At 41.0% G+C, this 25376-nt stretch overlaps 1 protein-coding gene across 1 annotated transcript in view; it reads right to left on the bottom strand.

The window, feature by feature from the left end:
* Positions 1-25376, bottom strand: part of slc6a17 (solute carrier family 6 member 17) — a 65758-nt gene that overhangs the window by 8147 nt on the left and 32235 nt on the right. The window contains exons 4-11 of the mRNA XM_062054218.1: positions 24179-24305; positions 19520-19701; positions 15208-15318; positions 12558-12799; positions 12274-12466; positions 2601-2793; positions 2365-2524; positions 2088-2250 (exon numbers count right to left, since the gene is read on the bottom strand). Coding sequence (XP_061910202.1) covers positions 2088-2250; positions 2365-2524; positions 2601-2793; positions 12274-12466; positions 12558-12799; positions 15208-15318; positions 19520-19701; positions 24179-24305 — 1371 coding nt within the window. The remainder of the gene's footprint in view (positions 1-2087; positions 2251-2364; positions 2525-2600; positions 2794-12273; positions 12467-12557; positions 12800-15207; positions 15319-19519; positions 19702-24178; positions 24306-25376) is intronic.

The following is a 25376-nucleotide window of genomic DNA, read 5'->3' as shown; positions in this document are numbered from 1 at the left end:
TACTCAGCCAGCGTTTGTGGGTCTGATGGACCCATTGCATTTTGTGGCTTTTAATGCCTCACAATCAAACACTTTTATGTTAAAATACTGAACAGATGTTTACCTTATCCCAATAAACATCTGTTCAGTATTTGAACATAAAAGTGTTTGATTGTGAGGCATTAAAAGCGACAAAATGCAACGGGTCCATTAGACACACAAACGCTGGCTGAGTAACAACAATATGAACGTTGCACGGAAAATTTATCTGCCAGTTTCTGCATCCCACAGGGATTCTTCTTTTGTGTTTCTGCACCTGCGGTTCCCACACAAGGTTGCAACATTGTTTGTCAACACTGTCTGCTCTCATTTTCTCGCACATTTGACCCTCTGATGTTCTGTGTACCTACACTCTGTCCTCCTCCTGTCTAGGCCTGCTGTGTGTGTGTGTGTGTGTGTGTGTGTGTGTGTGTGTGTGTGTGTGTGTGTGTGTGTGTGTGTGTGTTTGTGTGTGTGCGTGTGGTACACAGAACATCAATTTCCATACTTCTGTTAGCCCCGGGTCCAGTGGACCCGGACATCTTATATGTAATAGAAATGTGTAGGGGGTGTGTATGGTCATTAAATATGTATTCTGATATATGTTCTTCACAGAAAATGAGCCAAACTCAGTGAGTCTCAGTTTGAAAAATTAATTAAATGTATCATTTTTCTTTTAATAAAAAAATTAAACGGGTCCCACAGACCCGAACACCACACATATGTATGAGGACAACATGACACAAACCTCCATAATTTTCAGAAATCCCACTGTTTATATTAAACACGATTCTCTGATGAGAGTATTTGGCGAGCGCCATTTTGTCCTACTAATGTTGGCGGTCCTTGAACTCACAGTAGTTTGAGAAAGAGAAAGGCATATTTTATGCCACTCATTCTTCGTCTCATTTTGTCCACCAATCTTTTTATGCTGTGTGTGAATGCACACAACTTTGTTGATGTTATTGACTTGTGTGGAGTGCTTATCAGGCATATTTGGTCAGTGCATGACTGCAAGCTAATCGATGCTAACATGCTATTTAGTCTATCTTTACGTACGTAATACATCATTATGCCTCACTTGTAGGTATATTTGAGCTCATGGAATTTCCTATGTCCTCTGTGTATTTAATTCATATCAGCATTTCACATGACATATTATCTGTATGTAATATTGTCTGCATTTCTGATAGTGGTTGGTGTGCCATGTTGTTCCACACCACAGCAAACGTAACCCAGCTTGCACTGATTGTTATACAAACGTAAATCCATTGGAAGAATACAGCCTGCCATTTTCTTTAACTTGGATACACACATCTGTACCTTTGGCCATTTCTAAGCCAGTCATTTAGAGGAGTTATCTCACACCCTGAGAAGCCTCTGTTTTACTAATGTTTTCCAATATTGTAAAAATGGGTAAAATAAACATTACATTTCAACATTTCTGTCAACGAAGATTTGTGTCAGCCTGCGACACAAAGTAATTTTGATAGTAGGCTAATATAGCTAATATAGACACTTATATCATGTGTTGACTTCATTATATCACTTATAGAAGGCTTTTAATTGTTTGTGACTCCAAACAGATTTATTTTTTATTTTTGGTCCAATATGGCTCTTTCAACATTTTGGGTTGCCGACCTCTGGTCTAGGGCTTAGTGCTGGAGCCAAGAACCAAACGAGGTTCTGAGCTACGATTAAATACAAGCGTTGTGCCGTTAGAGAAATAAATAGTTGAGATATTGTTACACCTTGCTTTTCCCTGTTTGTCTACAAAAAAAACAAAATAGGTCTTATTGGATGGGTTAGAGTTGATGAGTGCATTTGAGCACTGCTTAGGGACAAACTCGATTGGTTAAAAGGGTGATGTCCAAAATCTCGGCGACTGGACAAAGTTGTGAGGCTGCACATCCAATTATAGGGATTGGTTAAATTTCCTTGAATTGGCACAATCGCAACATCACAAATTCCTGGAGTATCTGAATATTTGACTATGCAAGGACAGAAGTCATTGCGAAGATTTGGTACTTTGATGAAACGCACAAAACGGTGGACAGAGACTCACTAACCTCGGCTTCAACCCAGGCGTTGTATCCTGCGGGGCTGACGGCCATCTCGATGACGGTCGCCACAATAAGTACCACCAGCACAGCTGGTGACACGTACCTCCACATGTAGTAATAGAAAGAGTACGGCCTGAAACCAAGCATGTCCTCCAGGTCCTGCATGAACCTGTGAGATATAATGAAGATATTTCCTATACGGGCCACCAAAACCTTTTATGCTCAAAAACAAACAAACACTAATGATGGAGGACTTAAGACTTCTAGTTTCACATGCTGGTACCGTTTAGTGCCGTATATCCAGGCCACAGAGATGTTCTCCAGGATGACCACCACGGTGAGCGGCAAACCAGCCGAGTAGTCGTCAAACATGGTGACAAAGTAGTTCCCTGAACGCTGCACAAACAGCAGACCCAATAGGAAGGCAATGACACAGCAAACCACTGAGGGACATAAACATGCAGTCAGAACTTATATGGACAACACAAGCAGTAAGACAATCAAAACGAGTCAACTCACCGCACAGGATCTCTTTGCGGACCTTGAAGGCATCAAGTATGGGCGTGGTGATGCCCGTCATGGTTCCGATCATGCTTCCCAGGCCCAAGTTAATCAGCATGAAGAAGAACATGACAGACCAGAAAGGGCTGGCAGGGAAGTGCGTCATGGCTTCTGTGAAGGCGATGAACGCCAAGCCAGTGCCCTGAACCGACTGCAATAAGCAGAGAACAAGAGACAATGGGAAAGATCAATCTGCACCTTCTGCTTCCGCTGTACATAAGTTGTACATGTGATCATAAAGATCTTCCTGCAAAAAAGTGTTTTCCTTGACCACAAAGGGGAACCTTAAAAAGTGGCATAATTGCATAATTGTTGTATCTATAAACCAAACAGTGATTAAAATATACTAATAATTAGAGATACTGTTTATCATATGCAATATATCTCAATAACAGTTAATTATTTAGCCTTAGAACTTGATGAAAATGCATAAATTGAACAGAACATGTTAATTATCTTCAACAGATAACTTGACTAATTATAGGTAGGGGGTACTGCACTTTTTGGGGATTTTTGCCCATCATTCACAATCCTTATGTGAGACAAGAACACATGTTTTTTTTGTTTTTTTTATGCATTCTAAATCATAAATACACTCTAGCAAGAGGAGGCTAATGCAGGTAATTGGGATTCAATCTATTCCGCATGTAAAGTGCTCTAAAACATCAAAAAACCTCCATCAATGTTTTGTATGCATGCTGTAAGTATATACTGTATACAATGTAGTAATAGGCACATTCGTGACAACAACCGTATTCTGATAATTTTAAGCATTTGGTTGCAACATCACTATTTCCTTCAACAACAACAACTACTAATGAGAGCCAAAAATGACTACTTTGGAACCATTCATGATCCAGAAGCTTATATTTTTTGCGCCTGAATCTACGGAAGATGAGCTACAAGTTTTGAACGAGAAATACAAACTACAAACATAACAAAACAATCACTTATTGTACAATGTCTGCTGTTACTGGGACACCGACTGACGGGATGTTTGTATCTTTCAGTACATGATTGGTCTTCCCTGTTTAGATTAATTCATCACAATCCTCACACAGGTAAAAAATGCTGTGAACAAACGGGCATCTTGTTGTGTCTTCCGAGCAATGTCTGTGTGTAAATTGACTTTTAAAGTTGAATAACTTCTCACCTTATGGACACAACCTTCTACTACTACTAGGTGAGAGGCATGATTTATACTCCAGCGCAATGCAGCAGCTCAGTAGGTCAAAATGACCTCTTTGATCAAGGCGCCGTGTTACTACTAAAAATATTTCCTCTGCGTGAGCTCTTAAAAACCAATGTCGGTAATACTTGGTTGTTATTCAGGTCACGCCATGTTAATGGACTATAGTTGGCGGTTTTTGGATGTTTTATACAGGCAGACTATATGAATCCAATTACTGTAGATCAGAGGTGGGTAGTAACACGCTACATTTACTTCGTTACATCTACTTGAGTAACTTTTGGGATAAATTGTACTTCTAAGAGTAGTTTTAGTGCAACATACTTTTACTTTTACTTAAGTATATGAATAGAGAAGAAAATGCTACTTTTACTCCGCTCCATTTATCTACATTCAGCTCGCTACTCGCTACTGATTTTTATCGATCTGTTAATGCACGCTTTGTTTGTTTTGGTTTGTCAGACAGACTTTCAAAGTAGGATCTGTCGCATGCCTGCGTTTCACCTATCAAATACAGTCACTGGTGACGTTTGACTCCGTTTCACCAATCAAATGCAGTCACTGGTGACGTTTGACTCCGTTTCACCAATCAAACAGAGCCAGACGGTCACGTGATTAACTGCACATAAAGTTTCAGCGGCAACAAGCTTAAGCTTACATGAACTCAACGTCAAATTTGAGGAAGCACATCGCGGTAAGTAACGTTAGTAGATATTTTGGCTGTCACCGTAGGCAGATGTTAGCTTCCCTGCTATGAATCACTGTCAAATGTACATCGTGTGGGGACATTTATTAACGCACTGCAGCCTCATAGAGAGACAGACAAACACAAAGACACACACACACACACACACACACACACACACACACACACACACACACACACACACACACACACACACACACACACACACACACACACACACACACACACACACACACACACACACACACACACACACACACACACACACACACACACACACACACACACACACACACACACACACACACGCATGCATAGAAACACCAATCAGAAGTGCACAGTGTGTTCCCAAATGCAGCCCATACCTATCAGGTTTTTTTTTTGTTTTTTTTAATAATGTCCTGCCCAGCTTCTCGGGCAAATCATATAGCAGATGTAGATGCCCATATCGGCTGTTCAGATTTACTTTACAAAAGAGAAGTGTAGGATACTTCTCTTGTTGCCTTACTTGTATTTTGACTTTATTAAATGTATTTATATTATCATTTGGTGCAGCCGGGCCGGAGCAGGAGGGGATAGAAAGAGAGAAAAAGGAAGACAGAGGGGGGAATTGTGGGGACAAGAGGGGGATTAGACAGAGAGACTAAAACAACAACAGCAAACACAACAACAACAACAACAACAACAACAGAGCAACATCAGCAAATACGACATGTACAAATATGATGGTAAAAGTAATAGCAAATAAGCAGTTAGCGAAAATAAAAATAAAAATACAGAAATGACAATGAGCATTATTACACTAAAAATGGAGCAATATGAATACCAATAGAAATAGTGCTATTGATAATAAACAATACCAATACTTTACCTTTATTATCAACAATACAATTGTTCAAATGCAACAATACATACACGTAATGATAACTTGAGATACGAAAGAATGCAGAAAAATGGAGGGGAAGAAAGAGAAGCAACCTACATTAACCTTGTAGATTGTTATAGTAACAATAGGTTAAGCTTTGTCAGTGTGCCATGTGTCATACCCAGTTTACCCTAGGGCAGGGGTGGGCAATTAATTTTTACCGGGGGCCGCATGAGCTACCCGAGCACTGCTGGAGGGCCACATCGACAATATTTCAATTAAATTTTGCTCAATATTATTTTTGATATATACCGTAAGATAAATAATAATAATAATAATAATAATAATAATAGTAATACTTCAACATAGTGTGTGTAACAGCATTCCATGACTAATATATATAAATTAACATTAATAATAAATGACAGTAAAATAAGCACACGTATGACTGAGGAGTCATAGTGTAACTTTGTGTGGTGTTTGAGTTGTCCGACTTTTTGTGTGGCCTTAAACGCACCAGTGGTTTAGTGCTATGCGTGTTGGTGACAGATGACAAGTTGGTTTTGGCCTGGTTTGTACGGCAGAAAATGACTAGTTTTTCGAGATATAATTGTTTTACTCATGTTTTTGGTGTGGTTATGTCCGAATATAAACAGTTTTGTTCAATAAAGTGATCGATATAATTCCTGTCCTCGAAGCATCTCGATAGACGTTACAATAATTGAACGGTGTTCAATTGAACGGTGTTGACGAACACCATTAGGGCTGCTTGTTGTCACTGTCACTCAAAGTTGCATTGCAAAATTCCATAGAATAAATATGTTTATTTTGTTTAGAATTCAGATGGGATTTGATTTGGTGCGCGGCATATACTTGCTGCGCCCAGCGGACGCTTGAGCAGTGCGCAATTGCGCAGGCACGCACCTTAGGTGAGGGGACGTTGCTTGGCAGTTCATGTGTTGTTGAAAACACGGCATTCCTCATCAACTTTTCTCTTTTTGGCGTCTCGGGTGTAAACCGTGCATCACTTGTCGCTGCATGTGCACCTTCACTCGCAGGTTACACACGGACACAGGCCCATAAATAATACTTTTCAAAATAAAAGCAGCACAGTTGTATTGCGCGCAGGACATAGATGTTTTTTCAACTTTATTTTGTAATTGCAGTTGTTCACATTCACTCACAATCACGCACACGTCCACACGGAAGTAATACAAATAACGATTTTCAAAACAAAAGCAGCACCGTTGTATTGCACACTCGACATAGATACTTTTTAAAATTTATTTTGTAATTTATAATTGGCCTCACGCGGGCCGGACAGGGACGCACAAAGGGCCGGATGCGGCCCGCGGGCCGCAGAATGCCCAGGTCTGCCCTAGGGCAACAACGTTAATATATGTTTGATGAAACGTGATTATGTGCATGAGTGTATGTGTGCATATGTACTTGTATATGTACAGTATGTGTATATGTGTGCTTGTACAGTGAATGTATATGTACAGTATGTGTATATGTGTGTACAGCGAATGTATATGTACAGTATGTGTATACAGTATGTGTGTTTGAACAGTGAATGTATATGTACAGTATGTGTATATGTGTGTTTGTACAGTGAATGTATATGTACAGTATATGTATGTGTGTGTTTGTACAGTGAATGTATACGTGTAGTATGTGTACGTGTGTGTTTGTACAGTGAGTGTATATGTACAGTATGTGTATATGTATGTTTTTACAGTGAATGTATATGTACAGTATGTGTATACAGTATGTTTGTATAATGAATGTGCGTGTGGATGTACGAACTCTGAGTGTGTAAATATGTACTGTATTTATTTGTATATGTATGTGGGAGCGTAGGTACCTATGTATGCCTGTATGTATGTGTGTGAGTATATGTGAATTTGCATGTACAATACATTTGACTCCCAGTGTGTGCGGGAGCCAGAGTACGGCCCCAGCCTCCCCGAGAGCCCATCCCACAAACAGTAGGTGTGGTGCCCAGGGAACCAGGGGCCACCGCCCCCACGCAGCCAAGCCGGACAGCGACAGGAACCCCAGAGCCCGGCCCACCGCGCCGCCCACAAGGGCCAGCAGCAGGCCGCAGACAGACGCACCCGGCAGAGGACAAGGCACGAGAAAAGCAGGGAGCAGCCAGACCCCAAGCCAGCGAGAGACCACACCCCACACGGACAGAAAGGCGGGACGCCCCGCCCGAGGGGCCCGGAGACCCCCCGCAACCGGACGGGAAGACTGCCCCCGCCCCACCGGCAACAGGGCCCCCACGAGTCCCCCCCCCCACCCCCCGGAGAGCGCGGCGAGGCCAGCCCACGGCCACCCCACCCAAGCCGGCCGCCACAGGACCACCCAGCACGGGGCCACAGGAACCACCCACCCCACCCGCAGGGACCCCAACGATGGAGATGGAACAACCAGCAACCGCCCCGCCGAGTTCCCCCCTGAGGTAGGGGAATAAATAGATCAAATAAATACATACATAATAATAATAATAATAATAATAATAATATTAATAAAATATATTAAAAAAAATAAGAATAAATAAATAATTCAATCTATTTATTTAAAAAAATAAAAATAAAAAAAGAATTAAAAGAAGATCACAGACATGCTGACACACAAGGTCGCTACCCCAACAACTGGCCGACTCGCAGGACCTCGGAATACCCTGCAACACCAAGCTACCACAGTAGACGCAGGGACCAGACCCAGCAGGCCCCAACCAAGACGGGCACCCGGAAGGGATGGACGGTGGGACCCAGGAGCTCCAGACACGCAGTCCGGATGCAGTAGCCTGAGGCGCCGACGCCCACCCGACAGGCAGGCCCAGAACGTACCCCCAGAAATATACATACATATATATATACATACACATAAACATACACATGTACACATACACACACATACACATGCATACACATACACATATATATACATACATACATACACACACACACATACATATACACAATTTGTCAGCCCCGACAACCACCACGCGCGCGCGCTGCCACCAGTCACAACATCAGCCACCCCCCTGCACCAGACCCAGCAGCCACGTGCGCCCACACCACAAACAAATGGCAGCAGAAACACCAGCCACAACACCCCCAGACAGCCAGCACCACCCAATCAAATCAAAGCGATCAAAAAAAAAATGCGACCGGCAACCACACGCCAACAGGATCACAGAGACCAGCCAGCGCCAGCCCGCCAGCAAGCCCAAACGCCAACACGCAAACAAGAGACACCAACACCCCCCCCCCCCACCCCCCACCAAAAGACCCCACCACCCCAAACCAAACCCGCACAAACACACCACCGCCCAAAGAACCGAGACACAGTATAAAGACCAGACACGGGCGCCGCGCCGCCACCACATCAAGTCGCCAACAGAGACCCCACAGCGCAAGGTCGGGCCACACGGGCACGGACCCCACCCAACAGGAAGCGAGACCCGCGCGACGCCACACACAAATAAATAATAAGATTAAACAAAAATAATAATAATTAAAAAATAATAATAATAATAATAAAATGAAATACAAATTAAATTAAATTAAAAATAACAAATACAAATAATTAAATAAAATAAAGTAAGTAAATAACTTTTTTTTGCAATTTAGAATTCACAAAAAAGAAAAAGACATACCGTAATTTCCGGACTATAAGCCGCTACTTTTTCCCCTCGTTCTGGTCCCTGCGGCTTATACAAGGGTGCGGCTTATTTACGGCCTGTTCTTCTCCGACACCGACGAAGAGGATTTCGGTGGTTTTAGTACGCAGGAGGAAGACGATGACACAATGATTAAAGACTGACTTTTCATATACCGGTAGGCTGGTTATTTTGATAACGTACAGGCGAGCACTTTGTATTACTTTGCACCATTGTATTATTTGTACTCTGCACGAATGCTATTCACCATGTCAAATATGTGAAAGTTTGATTGAATGATTGAAAGATTTATTGTTAATAAATGGGACGCTTTGCGTTCCCAAACAGTCATCTCTGTCCCGACAATCCCCTCCGTGGTAGCAGGAACCCCTATATACTACGGTAATTACACATCAAAACCCTGCGGCTTATAGTCGGGTGCGGCTTCTATATGGAGCAATCTGTATTTTCCCCTAAATTTAGCTGGTGCGGCTTATAGTCAGGTGCGGCTTATAGCCCGGAAATTACGGTATATGATCTTGCTTCACATAGAGAATGTGAATGATCGGCAACATTTCCCCAAAAAATGCAGTTACTTTTTAACAGTAAGTAGGGGCGGACACTAGGGGTGTGGGAAAATATTGATTAGAATTCGAATCATGATTCTCACGTTGTGCGATTCAGAATCGATTCTCATTTTTAAAAAATCTTTTTTTTTTAAATTTTTGTATTTTGTTTTTCTTTTTTTATTAATCTATCCAACAAAACAATACACAGCAATACCATAACAATGCAATCCAATTCCAAAACCAAACCCGACCCAGCAACACTCAGAACTGCAATAAACAGAGCAATTGAGAGGAGACACAAACACGACACAGAACAAACCAAAAGTAGTGAAATAAAATGAATATTATCAACAACAGTATCAATATTAGTTACAATTTCAACATAGCAGTGATTAAAACTCCCTCATTGACATTATCATTAGACATTTATTAAAAAAAAAAAAAAAGAAGAATAGTGTCACAGTGGCTTACACTTGCATCCCATCTCATAAGCTTGACCACACACTGTGTCCAATATTTTCACAAAGATAAAATAAGTAATTTTTTTGGTTCATTTAATAGTTAAAACAAATTTACATTATTGCAATCAGTTGATAAAACATTGTCCTTTACAATTATAAAAGCTTTTTACAAAAATCTACTACTCTGCTTGCATGTCAGCAGACTCGGGTAGATCCTGCTGAAATCCTATGTATTGAATGAATAGAGAATCGTTTTGAATCGGGAAATTATCGTTTTTGAATCGAGAATCGCGTTGAATCGAAAAAAATCGATTTTGAATCGAATCGTGACCCCAAGAATCGATATTGAATCGAATCGTGGGACACCCAAAGATTCACAGCCCTAGTGGACACCTTCCACATTTGTACTGATACGGTGCCAATTCCCGATACCTGGGATGTATTTCTGTTTTTTTTTTTAACAGTGGTTAAATAGTATAATGGTAACGGTGCTGTCCAGTTCTTACACATCTGGGTCTCATTTGAAAGTATTGTATAGTACACTTTGCATGCAGTTGAAATTCCAAGACATAGATGATGTTAAAGGACAATGTGATGCCTCGTCAGGAAGTAGTCTTTGCCATTAAGTCGAATGTGCCAGTCTTGTCTTTTGTTGCACCATTTTCACTTTCTATCATGACATTAGGATATTTGGATGTCTGTAGATCTTTTTATTAGAACTTGGCTACTGGTTTAAGTCCAAAATACAGACAGAACTTTCTTCCAGAAGGTCTTATCTTTGTCCATGTGATGTCAGTTATTTGGCCACAATACCCAGCAATATGTTTGGAGGAGAAAAGGTGAGGCCTTTAATCCCAAGAACACCATGTCTACCGTCAAGCATGGTAGTGGTAGTATTATGCTCTGGGCCTGTTTTGCTGCCAATGGAACTGGTGCTTTACAGAGAGTAAATGGGACAATGAAAAAGGAGGATTACCTCCAAATTCTTCAGGACAACCTAAAATCATCAGCCCGGAGGTTGGGTCTTGGGCGCAGTTGGGTGTTCCAACAGGACAATGACCCCAAGCACACGTCAAAAGTGGTAAAGGAATGGCTAAATCAGGCTATAATTAAGGTTTTAGAATGGTCTTCCCAAAGTCCTGACTTAAACGTGTGGACAATGCTGAAGAAACAAGTCCATGTCAGAAAACCAACAAATTTAGCTGAACTGCACCAATTTTGTCAAGAGGAGTGGTCAAACGTTCAACCAGAAGCTTGCCAGAAGCTTGTGGATGGCTACCAAAAGCGCCTTATTGCAGTGAAACTTGCCAAGGGACATGTAACCAAATATTAACATTACTGTACCCACACAGCAGAAGACTCCTATACGGATCCGCCTTCAAGTCGCCCAACCCGCGTTACTGTCACATTCGTTTTGGCTCCGCCTAGAGGATACAGCTCCGCCTCTGAAAATTGTACGGTCAGACAGCTGATCCTGAGCGGACTCGTGTCTGATTCGCATACGCGGACGCGACAAACTAAACCCGCGCGCGCCGCCTAGAGTTATAGGCTCCGCCTACGCGCGCTGAGCCGACCAATGTCTGCACCCGCAGACGTGGACGCGCCTACTAGCGTGTACGCGCATGAGCCAAGATCATCATTTCTGGACTTTCTTTGCTGGAACACGAACGTAAGTATAAATTTATTGATTTATTGCTACATTCGCAGTAAAGATCGGCCTTTGTGTTTCCATCATCATTTATGTATGATTGTAATGACGTTGTTTGATATTAGGACTAGCAGTAAAACTTTATATTCTGTAAAAAAAGGCTATTTCCAGCGCCGCCTCCCAGAATGCTTTGCATGGGGACGTGCGTCTGACGTCACATATCCAGAAAATTCGACCTAATCTGCTGGGTCAAAAGTATACATATATGTATACTTTTGACCCAGCAGATAAGGTCACATTTTCAGTAGGCCCATAATAAATTCATAGAAGAACCAAACTTCATGAATGTTTTTTGTGACGAACAAGTATGTGCTCCAATCACTCTATCACAAAAAAATAAGAGTTGTAGAAATGATTGGAAACTCAACACAGCCATGATATTATGTTCTTTACAAATGTATGTCAACTTTTGACCACGACTGTATGTGTAATATTTGGCAGACGATGAGGGGTCACTTGCCTTGTTGAGTTCATCCTCCAGCAAACAAGGGTCCAGGCCTAGCTGGGCAAAGTTTTCCTCCTTCACTGTCTTAATGACTCCGTACATTTCTGCATAGTCTTGTGTGGTCAGGTGGGAGAAGTTGATGTGAGAAGGAATGAGCTCTTTGCTCAGCACGCTGGTATTCAGATACATTAGAATCTTCTCGGCATTCCTGCAAGTGGAGAAGCAGGGGAATTTGTAGGAGTTGGGCTAAAAACAACAGCTTCTGATAAACTTGTTGACATTTGCTGTGACATACTCACTCTATAACACACTTCTCGTTCATGATGTTTGCCTTGAAGCCCAGGACAGCAAAAACAACTAAAGTGGCCAAGATGGACGTAACAAAGTTGATGATGGAGACCAGGGCGGCGTCAAAGTGGCAGTTGTTGTCTCGCTTGTTGTAGCTGGAGAAGGCAATGACTCCGCCAAAGCCTAGGCCCAGCGCAAAGAACACCTGGGTGGCTGCCTCTCTCCACACCTGCGGCTCCAACATCTTTTCCAGCTGGGGTAAAGCGCAGTGGCAAAATGTCAGCTCTTATAATTTCACACCATTTTAAGTTTATGTTATCTTGCAACATTTAGCATTCGTATTACTCATTTATAGTCGTGTTAGGCCAGCACAAGTGAGATGGCACGAAATGTAGTACCTGAGGTCCCAGACTTAACCCAAGAATGATAGTATGTACAGTATAGGCCAAAAGTTTGGACACACCTTCTCCTCATGCAATGTGTTTTCTTTATTTTCATGACTATTTACATTGTAGATTGTCACTGAAGGCAGCAAAACTATGAATGAACACATGTGGTGTATGTACTTAACAAAAAAATGTGAAATAACTGAAAACATGTTTTACATTCTAGTTTCTTCAAAATAGCCACGCTTTGCTCTGATTACTACGTTGCACACTCCTGGCATTCTCTCGATGAGCTAACTCCTTCAAGACCGTTGGAAAACCATTTCAGGTGTCTACCTCTTGAAGCTCATCGAGAGAATGCCAAGAGTGCGCGAAAAAGTAATCAGAGCAAAGGGTGGCTATTTTGAAGAAACTAGAATATAAAACATGTTTTCAGTTATTTCACCTTGTTTTGTTAAGTACATAACTCCACATGTGTTCATTCATAGTTTTGATGCCTTCTGTGACAATCTACAATGTAAATAGTCATGAAAATAAAGAAAACACATTGAATGAGGTTTGTCCAAACTTTTGGCCTGTACTGTACATTATCATGTAAATAGGATATCAATAGCAATATATAATAAATAGAATATAATAAATAGAACAGTTTAATAAATTGTGACTCAAAGTGCAAATAAAATGTCTGCGATGACAGCAAACCAAACCAAATAAAAGCATAGTTTAGCAGAGATGGGACATGTGTGCAAGTTAAGTGTTCTGAGCTATTTATGTGACGAATGAACGTGTCATGTAAAAAGAGATCTCACTAGATACCTGCCTTTTATTATTTGTGTCTGTTTATGTATGTTTTATGATTGCATCCTAATAGGTAGTTAGGAATAATCATTTATCGCTAAAACTCTTCTGATTCTGATACCACTTGAAGCTCATCGAGAGAATGCCAAGAGTGTGCGAAAAATTAATCAGAGCAAAGGGTGGCTATTTTGAAGAAACTACAATATAAAACATGTTTTCAGTTATTTCACCATTTTTTGTTAAGTACATAACTCCGCATGTGCTCATTCATAGTTTTGATGCCTTCAGTGACAATCTACAATGTAAATAGTCATGAAAATAAAGAAAACGCATTGAATGAGAAGGTGTGTCCAAACTTTTGGCCTGTACTGTACATTATCATGTAAATAGGATATCAATAGCAATATATAATAAATAGAACAGTTTAATAAATTGTGACTCCAAAGTGCAAATAAAATGTCTGCGATGACAGCAAACCAAACCAAATAAACCTTAGGCTGAACTAAGCCTAAGGTATATTTCTCAGTGGCCTTGGGGTTAGAGTGTCCGCCCTGAGATCGGTAGGTCGTGAGTTCAAACCCCGGCCGAGTCATACCAAAGACTATAAAAATGGGACCCATTACATCCCTGCTTGGCACTCAGCATCAAGGGTTGGAATTGGGGGTTAAGTCACCAAAAATGATTCCCGAGCGTGGCCACCGCTGCTGCTCACTGCTTCCCTCAACTCCCAAGGGGTGAACAAGGGGATGGGTCAAATGCAGAAGACACATTTCACCACACCTAGTGTGTGTGAGACAATCATTGGTACTTTAACTTTTAACTTTATTTATGTGCGATTAACATATGGTTTCATATCCTTTGACAAGGTTGTTAACTGTAAGTAGTTCAGATATAATCATTGAATGTGACTAAAATTAAGAGGGATATTACTAGTTCAGCATTAATATTTGAGAGGGCCCCAGGCCCCCTCTGTGGTGGAAAAGTTGCTCTAGGATGAAGGAGCATGCACGGTCAGAATAAATTGCACAATTAATCTGCTTTTTGTGATTATTTGCTTGGGTTCACTCGTTAACTTTTTAACCTTTTAACTTTTGTAATGCCTTGTACAGTACAAATAGCTTTTTGAAAGACAGTATGAATAAATGAAACCATTTGCAATGCACAGAGCCTTCGAGACACATATTTGCATGTAACTGCAAACACTCCCCACTAGAGGGAAACATCACCCCAACACTTGCTGTATATTGATGCCACTTTGCCTTGAGTGAATGGCAATGGCCTTGATCTAAACCAGGCAGCCATGACAACAATACCTTGCTTATAGAGAAAGTGTCAGAAGTGTCACGTATGCTACATTTCTATTTAGCATGATTGACTGACAACGCCATGGCAGGGAGGTCTTCATCACGCCTTCTATCCTAGGTGCAATAAATGCACCCTGCAGTTGAATGCAATGTGATCATTTATGAGTGCTCACCTTTGGGGTGAACATGTGGGCGATGCCATCCACCGCTCCTCTCAAGAACAAGCCTCTCACCAGGAAACAGAAGAGCACCACGTACGGGAAGAGTGAGCTGAAGTACATCACCTAAGGGAAACAAAGTCATTGGGTCGTGTTGCCATGGACACACTCTTCAGGATGCCTCACACACAGGAGGTTGACATACATAAAAAACCCACAAGCACTCACAAACACTTCCACTACATTTTGTTGAGGTTGGAAGAAATGAGTCAAACATCCCTGCTGCCTTCAGGGGGCATGGAACCATCTTGGCTCTGATAATTGGATTAAGTTCTGAAAAATATGACGATTATGATCAACTCTCTCTTGTAGCTTCTCCTGTTGAAACCTTGAGTTGGATGTGCTAAATGACTCACTTTCTCGATAGAGATGATTGAGTATTGTTAAAATGTTTTCATCTGATGGAGGCAAAATAGAGTGTACTACTCGACTGCAAACACCAGGGTTGCCGTTGTTGATTTTTTTAAAGTGTGGCACTGAGTTAGGATGCAGTCAGAACAACTCTTGATCTGTGAAAAACTGATTCTCCAGAGTACAGATGTCATACTCAAGGCCTGGAGACCGGATTTGGCCTGCCAAATCATTTTATATGGCCCATGAAAGCCTGGAAAAAACATGCGTCAATAAAATACTTTGTCTTTATCTTCAGTTTTTCCATTGTGACAGAAAACAATGAAAGTCTTACATGTAATTGCATATCTTTTAAACTTTAATATTATCTTATAATGCAACAAACATTCTAGAGTAATTCCTCGTTTATTGATTTCCGACATGATCGCGATAAATGCATTCCCGCAATGTGGGAATCAATAATTATAAATGGACTAAAAAAAAACTGTTAACTACATTGTAAATACATTTTCAACATTATGAGAGCTGTCTAGACATGAAATAACACCCGGTAGTCATTTTTACATGCTTTTAATGTAATATACCGTAATTTCCGGACTATAAGCCGCACCTGACTATAAGCCGCACCAGCTAAATTTAGGGGAAAATACAGATTGCTCCATATATAAGCCGCACCCGACTATAAGCCGCAGGGTTTTGATGTGTAATTACCGTAGTATATAGGGGTTCCTGCTACCACGGAGGGGATTGTCGGGACAGAGATGACTGTTTGGGAACGCAAAGCGTCCTATTTATTAACAATAAATCTTTCAATCATTCAATCAAACTTTCACATCTTTGACATGGTGAACAGCATTCGTGCAGAGTACAAATAATACAACGGTGCAAAGTAATACAAAGTGCTCGCCTGTACGTTATCAAAATAACCAGCCTACCGGTATATGAAAAGTCAGTCTTTAATCATTGTGTCATCGTCTTCCTCCTGCGTACTAAAACCACCGAAATCCTCTTCGTCGATGTCGGAGAAGAACAGGCCGTAAATAAGCCGCACCCTTGTATAAGCCGCAGGGACCAGAACGAGGGGAAAAAGTAGCGGCTTATAGTCCGGAAATTACGGTAGTAATGTTGCCGGAGGCTGAGCCAATCATTGGCAACAATACTGAACAGTGATCTCTGATTGGTTTTGTGTCACATATTGGCCAACAGTAGTATTGATACTTTAGTTGATTTTTTGCTTGAAATGCTTAATTTAAATAAGTTGTTGAATATGCTTTAAAAATATGTATATGTAAAAATATGCTCTGCGGGGAAGCCACAACATTTGAAGCGTGATGTGATGAGGGACAACTGTATTATACATTCCAAACATGTTTTTCGTTAAAATGATAATAAATAATCAAATATCTGCTTGACTCATGATTTCAAAGCAAGTTTTCTATCAAATTGTACACTATAGACGAAAGAAATCCTGGCAGCTCAGTCACCAGAATTTCACTGTAACAAAAACTGTGGTACCTTTTTTCATTAAAGTAATACATCAAAAAACTAATTTGACACCATTGCTCTAATGTAGGGTTTCTCCCCAGAGGACCACCAAAAAATATCACTTTCTCAGCTGTGGTCCAAATGGGCTGATAGCAATATAATGTCAAAGAAAAGTTTCTTAAGCGCAAAATATAGGATATTTATTGAGTTTATTCATTTTAGCACAACATAATTGCAAGTAAATGTATTTTTTTAATAATTTCCTATGATTCCCTTCTTATGGAGTATATTTGGTTAGTACTTATTTTTCTAATCAGCCTGACCTAACCTAAGGTTTAAGTGTTTAATCAGTGATTCTCAAACAGTGGTACGAGTACCACTAGTGGTACGTTAGCTCTATCTAGTGGTAGGCCAAAGAATCACTTAATTATGTGCAATTAATTCTATTTAAATTATTATTTAAATACAGTGTTTTATTTTCCTATATTCAAACAGTGTTATTGTTCAAACTGTGTGTAATGTTACAGTGCCCAAAATTGTTAAATGTACTCGCTAAATAAAACCGCATTTTAATGTTGGTCATTATGGTAGTACTTAGAGAACCACATTTTTTCTGAGGTAGTACTTGGGGGAAAAAAGTTCGAGAACAACTGAGTTACCGTAATTTCCGGACGATAAGCCGCTACTTTTTCCCCTCGTTCTGGTCCCTGCGGCTTATACAACGATGCGGCTTATTTACGGCCTGTTCTTCTCCGACACAGAGGAAGAGGATTTTGGTGGTTTTAGTACGCAGGAGGAAGACGATGACATAATGATTAAAGACTGACTTTTCATATACCGGTAGGCTGGTTATTTTGATAACGTACAGGCGAGCACTTTGTATTACTTTGCACCGTTGTATTATTTGTACTCTGCACGAATGCTGTTCGCCATGTCAAAGATGTGAACGTTTGATTGAATGATTGAAAGATTTATTGTTAATAAATGGGACGCTTTGCGTTCCCAAACAGTCATCTCTGTCCCGACAATCCCCTCCGTGGTAGCAGGAACCCCTATATACTACGGTAATTACACATCAAAACCCTGCGGCTTATAGTCGGGTGCGGCTTATATATGGAGCAATCTGTATTTTCCCCTAAATTTAGCTGGTGCGGCTTATAGTCAGGTGCGGCTTATAGTCCGGAAATTACGGTAAATAAAACACTTTTTTTTTTAGTTACCAAATGGTTTCCTATAATTTCACAAGGTTGTAAACTGTTGAACTGTATGAATGTTAGCTATAATTACTGAAGATTAAAATCAAGTAATTACTAATTTAGTGTAAATATTTGAGTTGCCCCCAGGACCCTCTATGGTGAAAAAGTTGGGCCTCGAGGTCAAAATGTTTAAGAACCCCTGCACTAGAGCATATTTTTGGTAGTTTTCTCCTCACCATGTTTGCTCCTAATGGAAACTAAATAATAATTTGCCTTTAAATATAACTAAAGTTAGCTTAGCCAGTTTGACAAATGCTGCTTTGCTTTATTTTTCTCAAGTTGCTGCTCTCCCGCTCGTATTTTACTTTGAAAAAACCTGTTCTATAGAAAAATACCTCCACCAAAGCAACTCTTTTGGGCAGCATTATTGTACTTAATAAAGCATTAGCAGCTAAACCGCAATTCCAAACATTCAGGCAGATGCCCCCATTTAAAAGAATAAATAAAATGTACATTTGTTAATTTTTATCCCATTAACACCATTCCCCCTCGTTTCCCTGTTGAGATAAGGGTTAACACTTGTGTGTACTTTATTCCTATTCATTCACACACATGATCAAACAGACCTTACCTCACAAGCAGCATCTTCCGGCATCAGAAGTGACTGTTACTGTTCGGTTGAAGTTAAACATGTTTTTTTCCTCTGCGCAGTACTGATCAAGTGACCAGCTGTATTGTTTTGATTTATAATATGAGTGCTACTTACTGTATATGTATATATGTATATATTTATTTAATTATTATTAAATGAGATAATGACGCCGAATGGGAAGGGCTTAGAGGTTAAAAGGGAGCCAATTGGGTCTGTTTGTCTTTTGGTCTGTGGCAGTTTTTGATCAAGTACTTGGATTTTGAGTTGTTAAAGAACACCTTTTTAGTTTATCATAAATATATTTTTGACATTTGACTTTTTTTTTATGTAATATTTTTTGCACTATTTTGCTGTTTTTGCACTTTGGACACCTGTAAAATAAACATCATCTGAGCACTCCAACCTGACTTGCCTAATTCAAGGAGAAGCCTGCCACACTCCTGAATGTCACACGTCCACATACAAGTAACAAAATACTTCTTTTTTTTTCAAGGTCAGAATAAACGTGCTGGTGTGGACACGGCCACAATCTGCAGCATGAATAGTGATGGATGGGTTTATTGAGTGTATGGCGACTGCCCACCTTCCCAGAGGACTGGATGCCCTTGATGACAGCCAAGCACACCAAGATCCAAGCGATCAGCAAGGACAGAGTCATCTTCCAGTTCAGTCCGCCGGTGTCGTCGATGCTGCTGGTGATGTTGAGCGTCCTACGGTACCAGAAGTACGTGGTGGCCGAACTCTTCTCACACTCCGGCTCCACGACTGCGTTGAGGGACAAAAAAAGGCAGTTGGGAAATAAAGGATACATCACTATCACAGATTCAAATTGCAACCTTAGTTTGGTCAAGTGAGATTTATTTTCACGCCAGTTTATGGTAAAGTTGTATAGGTCATGATCCGTTGCCCAGGTCATGTTATGTTTACTTTATTATATCCTTAGTTGATTGTCTATTTCTGTTTTCAGCACCCTCTTTAGTTTTAGTTTCCATGGACACTGATTCCCTGCACATGCCTCTGATTAGTGGTTGGGATGCTCACCTGCTTCTGATCACTAATCAGAGAGCTATTTATACCTGCCTCGCGCTGCACTCATCCTGGCAGACTTGTTTGCGACCTGCGACTGTTTGTGTGGCTTTTACAATACGATTAGATTACGATTCTTGGGGTGATGATTCGATTCAAAATCGATTCTTGGTTCAACACAATCAATCCATCCATCCATCCATCTTCTTCTGCTTATCCGAAGTTGAGTCGCGGGGGAAGCAGCCGAAGCAGAGAAGCCCAGACTTTCCTCTCCCCAGCTACTTCGTTCAGCTCTTCCTGGGGATCCCGAGGCGTTCCAAGGCCAGCTGGGAGACATAGTCTCGCCACCATGTCCTCAGTCTTCTTCGTGGTCTCCTACCGGTTGGACGCGCCCTAAAAATCTCCCCAGGGAGGCGTTCGGGGGGCATACTGACCAGATGCCCGAAACGCCTAATCTGTCTCCTCCCGATGTGAAGGAGCAGCGGCTGTAGTCTGAGCTCCTCCCGAATGACAGAGCTTCTTACCCTATTTCTAAGGGAGCGCTCCGCCACCCGACGAAAGAAGCTCATTTCAAACGCTTGTACCCGTGATCTTGTCCTTTCGGTCATAACCCAAGCTCATGACCATAGGTGAGGATGGGAACGTAGATCGACCGGTAAATTGAGAGCTCTGCCTTCCTGCTTAGCTCCATCTTCACCACAAAGGATCGATACAGGGTCCGCAACAGAATCGGTGACAAAGTGCAGCCCTGTCCGATTTACTGCCGGCAATGCAGACCAAGCTGTGACACTGATCATACAAGAAGCGGACCGCCACAATCAGGCGGTCCAATACCCTATAATCTCTGATCACTCTCCACAGGACTACCCGAGGGACACGATGCATTCTCCATGTCCACAAAACACATGCAGACTGGTTGGGAAAACTCCCATGCAACCTCTAGGATCCTGCCGAAAGTATAGAGTTGGTCCGCAGTTCCACAACCAGGACGAAAACCACACTGCTACTCCTGAATCCAAGGTTTGACTATTCGGCATAGCCTCCTCTCCAGTACACCTGAATAGACCTTACCGGGAAGGCTGAGAAGTGTGATCCCACGATAGTTGGAACACACCCTCCGGTTCCCCTTTTTAAATAGAGGTACCACCACTCCAATCTGCCAATCCAGAGGCACTTCCCCCGATGTCCACGCAATTCAGCAGAGTCTTGTCACCCACGACAGCCCCACAGCATCCAGAGCCTTAAGGAATTCCGGGCAACTCTCAACCACCCCCGGGGCCTTGCCACAGAGGAGCTTCTTAACTGCCTCGGCAAGCTCAGCCCCAGAAATAGGAGCCACCGCGCAGTCCCCAGGCACTGCTTCCTCATAGGAAGACGTGTTGATGGGATTGAAGAGGTCTTTGAAGAATTCCTTCCACTGATTCACCACACCCAGAGTCGAGGTCAGCATCACACTATCCCCAATATACATGGTGTTGACAGAGCACTGCTTAACCCTCCTGAGGCGGCGGATGGTGGTCCAGAATTGCGTTCATCTCTGATTGGCTGCCTCGACAATAGAGGTACGGAACATCGTCCACTCGGACTCAATATCCAGCACCTCCCTCGTAACATGTTCGGAATTCTCCCGGAGGAGGGAATTGAAACTCTCTCTGACGGGAGATTCTGCCAGATGTTCCCAGCAGACCTTCAAGGGCCTGCCAGGTCTGTCTGGCATCCTCCCCCACCATCGAAGCCGACTCACCACCAGGTTGTGATCAGTTGAAAGCTCCACCTCTCTCTTCACCCGAGTGTCCAAAACATGAAATTGTCAATCCGATAACAGAACCACCCTTATGTTTGAACATGGTGTACAAGAAATCTTAATTCAGTGTTCCACTTAAATTGCTAGCACTGTTGAGACATGTTACAGTATGTTTGCAGGCATACAATAGAATATACAATACCATAAACAAGTATGGAGATTTATAATAAATATAAAAAAGTATTGACAAGATATAAATTACTTAAGAAAGGTGATCCACAATCATTCTCGCTTCAATTGTGCCTCCTTTAAACTTTCTCTTTTTTTTCCATGATGTGTTGTTGACATGATTCGCCTACCTTGACTGTTGACATTTCAACTACTGTAGCAGTTATGGCTAAACCAACTCACAATGTCCTTGTTTTTGTTATTAGTTATAACATAGTGGTTAGTTTCGAGCAATTGCAACGTCAAATTATTCATCTTATTTTGGGACACGCAGCCAAAAGTACCACATCCATAATATATGGACCATTTTTACAATTCAGCACATTCAGGACAATTGGACTAAACATTTTCCACAGCCAAAAAACTCCTACTTTTCCCTTAATTCCACATTTCATAACACATTTTTAAACCAATTCTAGCACCAAAACATTAAGCTCATTCAAAACATTCAGGCTTTTAAATAAAATGTTTTTTCCTCAGAATTCCACCTTTCGCAGCCCAAAATTTCATCTTAACAATAAATGGAAATCTTTCCCATTTCTCTAATATTCCAGCATCAAAAATTGTTCCCATAATTTCTGATTTTCCCTACATAATTGCACTCCTTAGTGTTCACACAATTGAATGGAGAAATTTTAACTGCATTTTTTACAGTTTAGTTTGAACCGTTTGCTGTGGTGCTCTTTGTATCAGCTGAGCTACTATTAGCCACCAAATGATTCTTTAAGCAAGTTGAAGTTTCCTGTTGACCATTTCGTATGCCACTCAAGCTCGCCACACAAAGTTTGAGACTCTTGTGCTATTTGAGATTGTTTGGTTTTATCTTATTTCTGTGAGCACAATTGGGGAGGCTTGTATCCTGCCTGTAGATGGCACTAAATAAGCCATAGAGCATAAATGAATCTGAATATTTCCCCCCCTCATTCTTGCCCCAAAAAGACTGTGTGGGTCTGGACAATTATCTATGTGACCCATGGCTAAAACTGATACTGACCATACATGTCAACATTTGTATTTGACAATAAGGGGCACTTTCTGGAAAATAAGTAAAATTAAGGTGTCTTGATCTCACATAACAGTTAAGAGTAGGGCTGCAACAACTACTCGATTAAATCGATTAAAATCGATTATAAAAATAGTTGCCGATTAATTTAGTCATCGATTCGTTGGATCTATGCTATGCGCATGCGCAGAGGCTTTTTTATTAATTTTTTTTAATTTTTTTTTTTAAATAAACCTTTATTTATAAACTGCAACATTTACAAACAACTGAGAAACAATAATCAAAATAAGTATGGTGCCAGTATGCTGGTTTTTTTTCAATAACATACTGGATAGGATAGAAATGTAGTGTGTCTCTTTTATCCGATTATTAATCGATTAATCGAAGTAATAATCGACAGAATAAACGATTATCATATTAATCGTTAGTTGCAGCCCTAGTTAAGAGTTTCTTGTATTTTGTATCATTTCCTGTCCAGTGCTCTTATTTTACGTTCCACTTCCTGTTCACCTCCATTTGCCGCCACTCTTCTGGTCTGGGCATTTAGTCCCTCACCTGTCCCTGATTGGCAATCAGGATGTTACTTATGCCAGACCTGACGAGGCTGGATCATTTTCTTCGTTAGCTTCGCGCTTTATACACGTTTGCTCTTTGTCCACTTCTCAGCTAATCATTTTAATTTTTTGCGTTACCTGAGTTTTCTCTCTCTAAAAAAGGGGGGCCTTCTTTTCTTCACTTGCCTGACATCTCTGCATCCTGAAACGTAATGTAAAATGAAATGTTGCCCGCAGCACAAACACCAGTGCCACCGTCCACATCTCCAAGGTTTTGCTTTTATGACTTTATATAAGTCAGTGAAGCAGCTTACTCGCAATTGTGGAAGCTGCAGTAAAATGATCCCAGTATAAGTGAACCTAAGTGCTTGTGTGTGCACGTGTTTAAATGATTTGTTTTGAACTAAAGTGATTGTTCTTTTTCATTCCAGCTGGATTTGTAAGCAAAGTAGACAACATAATGCTGATGAAAAATGATGTCTGCACTGCAAGCTATAAGCTGCCAGACATTGTGCATAATGGCAGCCCCACTGCTGCAGGGAAGGACAATGTCTAATAGTAAATAATCATTTTAAAATTTTAAATGAATGCAATACCAATTTGAGTGTCAATAATCCATTAGCTGATAAATATACCCATCCCAACCATTCTTTTTATATGATTTTTGCCGCTTTTTTGTGGACTTACTGGCTTGAGTTCCATTGATTTGAACAGGACATTCAGCCCAAGGAAGCGGGTACTGGAAAGACTGGAAGAAGTAGAAGATGCTCCATCCGATGATCACGTTGTAGTAGAGACCCACAAAGCCGCAAACCTGATGCATAACAAGAGAAAACATTGTTACGTGTGTCACGCAAACATCTTGAATGTTGGCATCAGGCAAGAGATGCTGAGCACACATCAGCTTAACTCAAAAGTACGTATGAATTATTGAGCTGTTGGCTCTCAGCAGTCGAGGCTGGGGTCCGGTGTGAGAAGGTATTTATAGCTGCTGAATGTCCCTCCTGCCACATTGGAGCACACACTACGCCTCGCTGCCCCCAGCCAGAATCGTCTCTCTCCCCTGTGTTAGTGTAGATTGATGAAATCTCATCAGAGTAAGAGGCCAAACGTTACCACAGTAGCGGTCAATCGCTGACTGACAAAAGGTCGGTGCTGACGTGACTTGATGGGTCACTTCCTCTCCTTGGACACCGTAAGAGCTTTCTTTACCCAGTTTGTTGTCTTTTGTTATTGTTCCATCATCAACCAGAAGTGTTTTTTAACAAATATGTAATAATAATACATGCAAAACAATCCAGACTGTTTATGTAGCCCTGTATAGGGAACCCAGGAAAAGGAAAAGCACACACACGCACACGGGGCAGTAAAACCAACATTTTTCTTAAATAATCAAGAAGATTCTTCTCAACAAAAGAGGAGAAATATATTCAAATGTAATAAAAAAAGTATACTAAACTGTTTTTTACATTTTTACAAATATTTTACAATATTATTTAGGGATGAGCGATTTGGCCTAAAATCTTCATTGTGATATATATTGCAACCTTCGGCGAAAAAAAGGGACATTATAATATATTATTTGGTATGTAAATGATGATAGAACCATTTCAAAATAGGCAACAAAGGCTCCTAATTTGGCTGCTGACGTATGCAGTAACATATTGCATAATTTTTGGTTGTATTATTTTGTCAAAACTATTATTAATCTACCCGTTAATTTACTGTTGACATCTGGTTACTCTTTGTTGTAACATGTTTATATCTACATTTCTGTTAAAATGTAATTAACACTTATTCTTCTGTTATTTAGCTATTTTACATTTGTTTTAGGTGATACTACAAATTTGGGTATCGATCCAATACCGAGTAGTTACAGGGGCAG

This window comes from Entelurus aequoreus, linkage group LG07 (assembly GCF_033978785.1).
Source record: "Entelurus aequoreus isolate RoL-2023_Sb linkage group LG07, RoL_Eaeq_v1.1, whole genome shotgun sequence".
Classification (NCBI taxonomy): domain Eukaryota; kingdom Metazoa; phylum Chordata; class Actinopteri; order Syngnathiformes; family Syngnathidae; genus Entelurus; species Entelurus aequoreus.
Note: the sequence above shows the minus strand (reverse complement) of the source record. Positions and strands in the feature narration are given on the sequence as shown.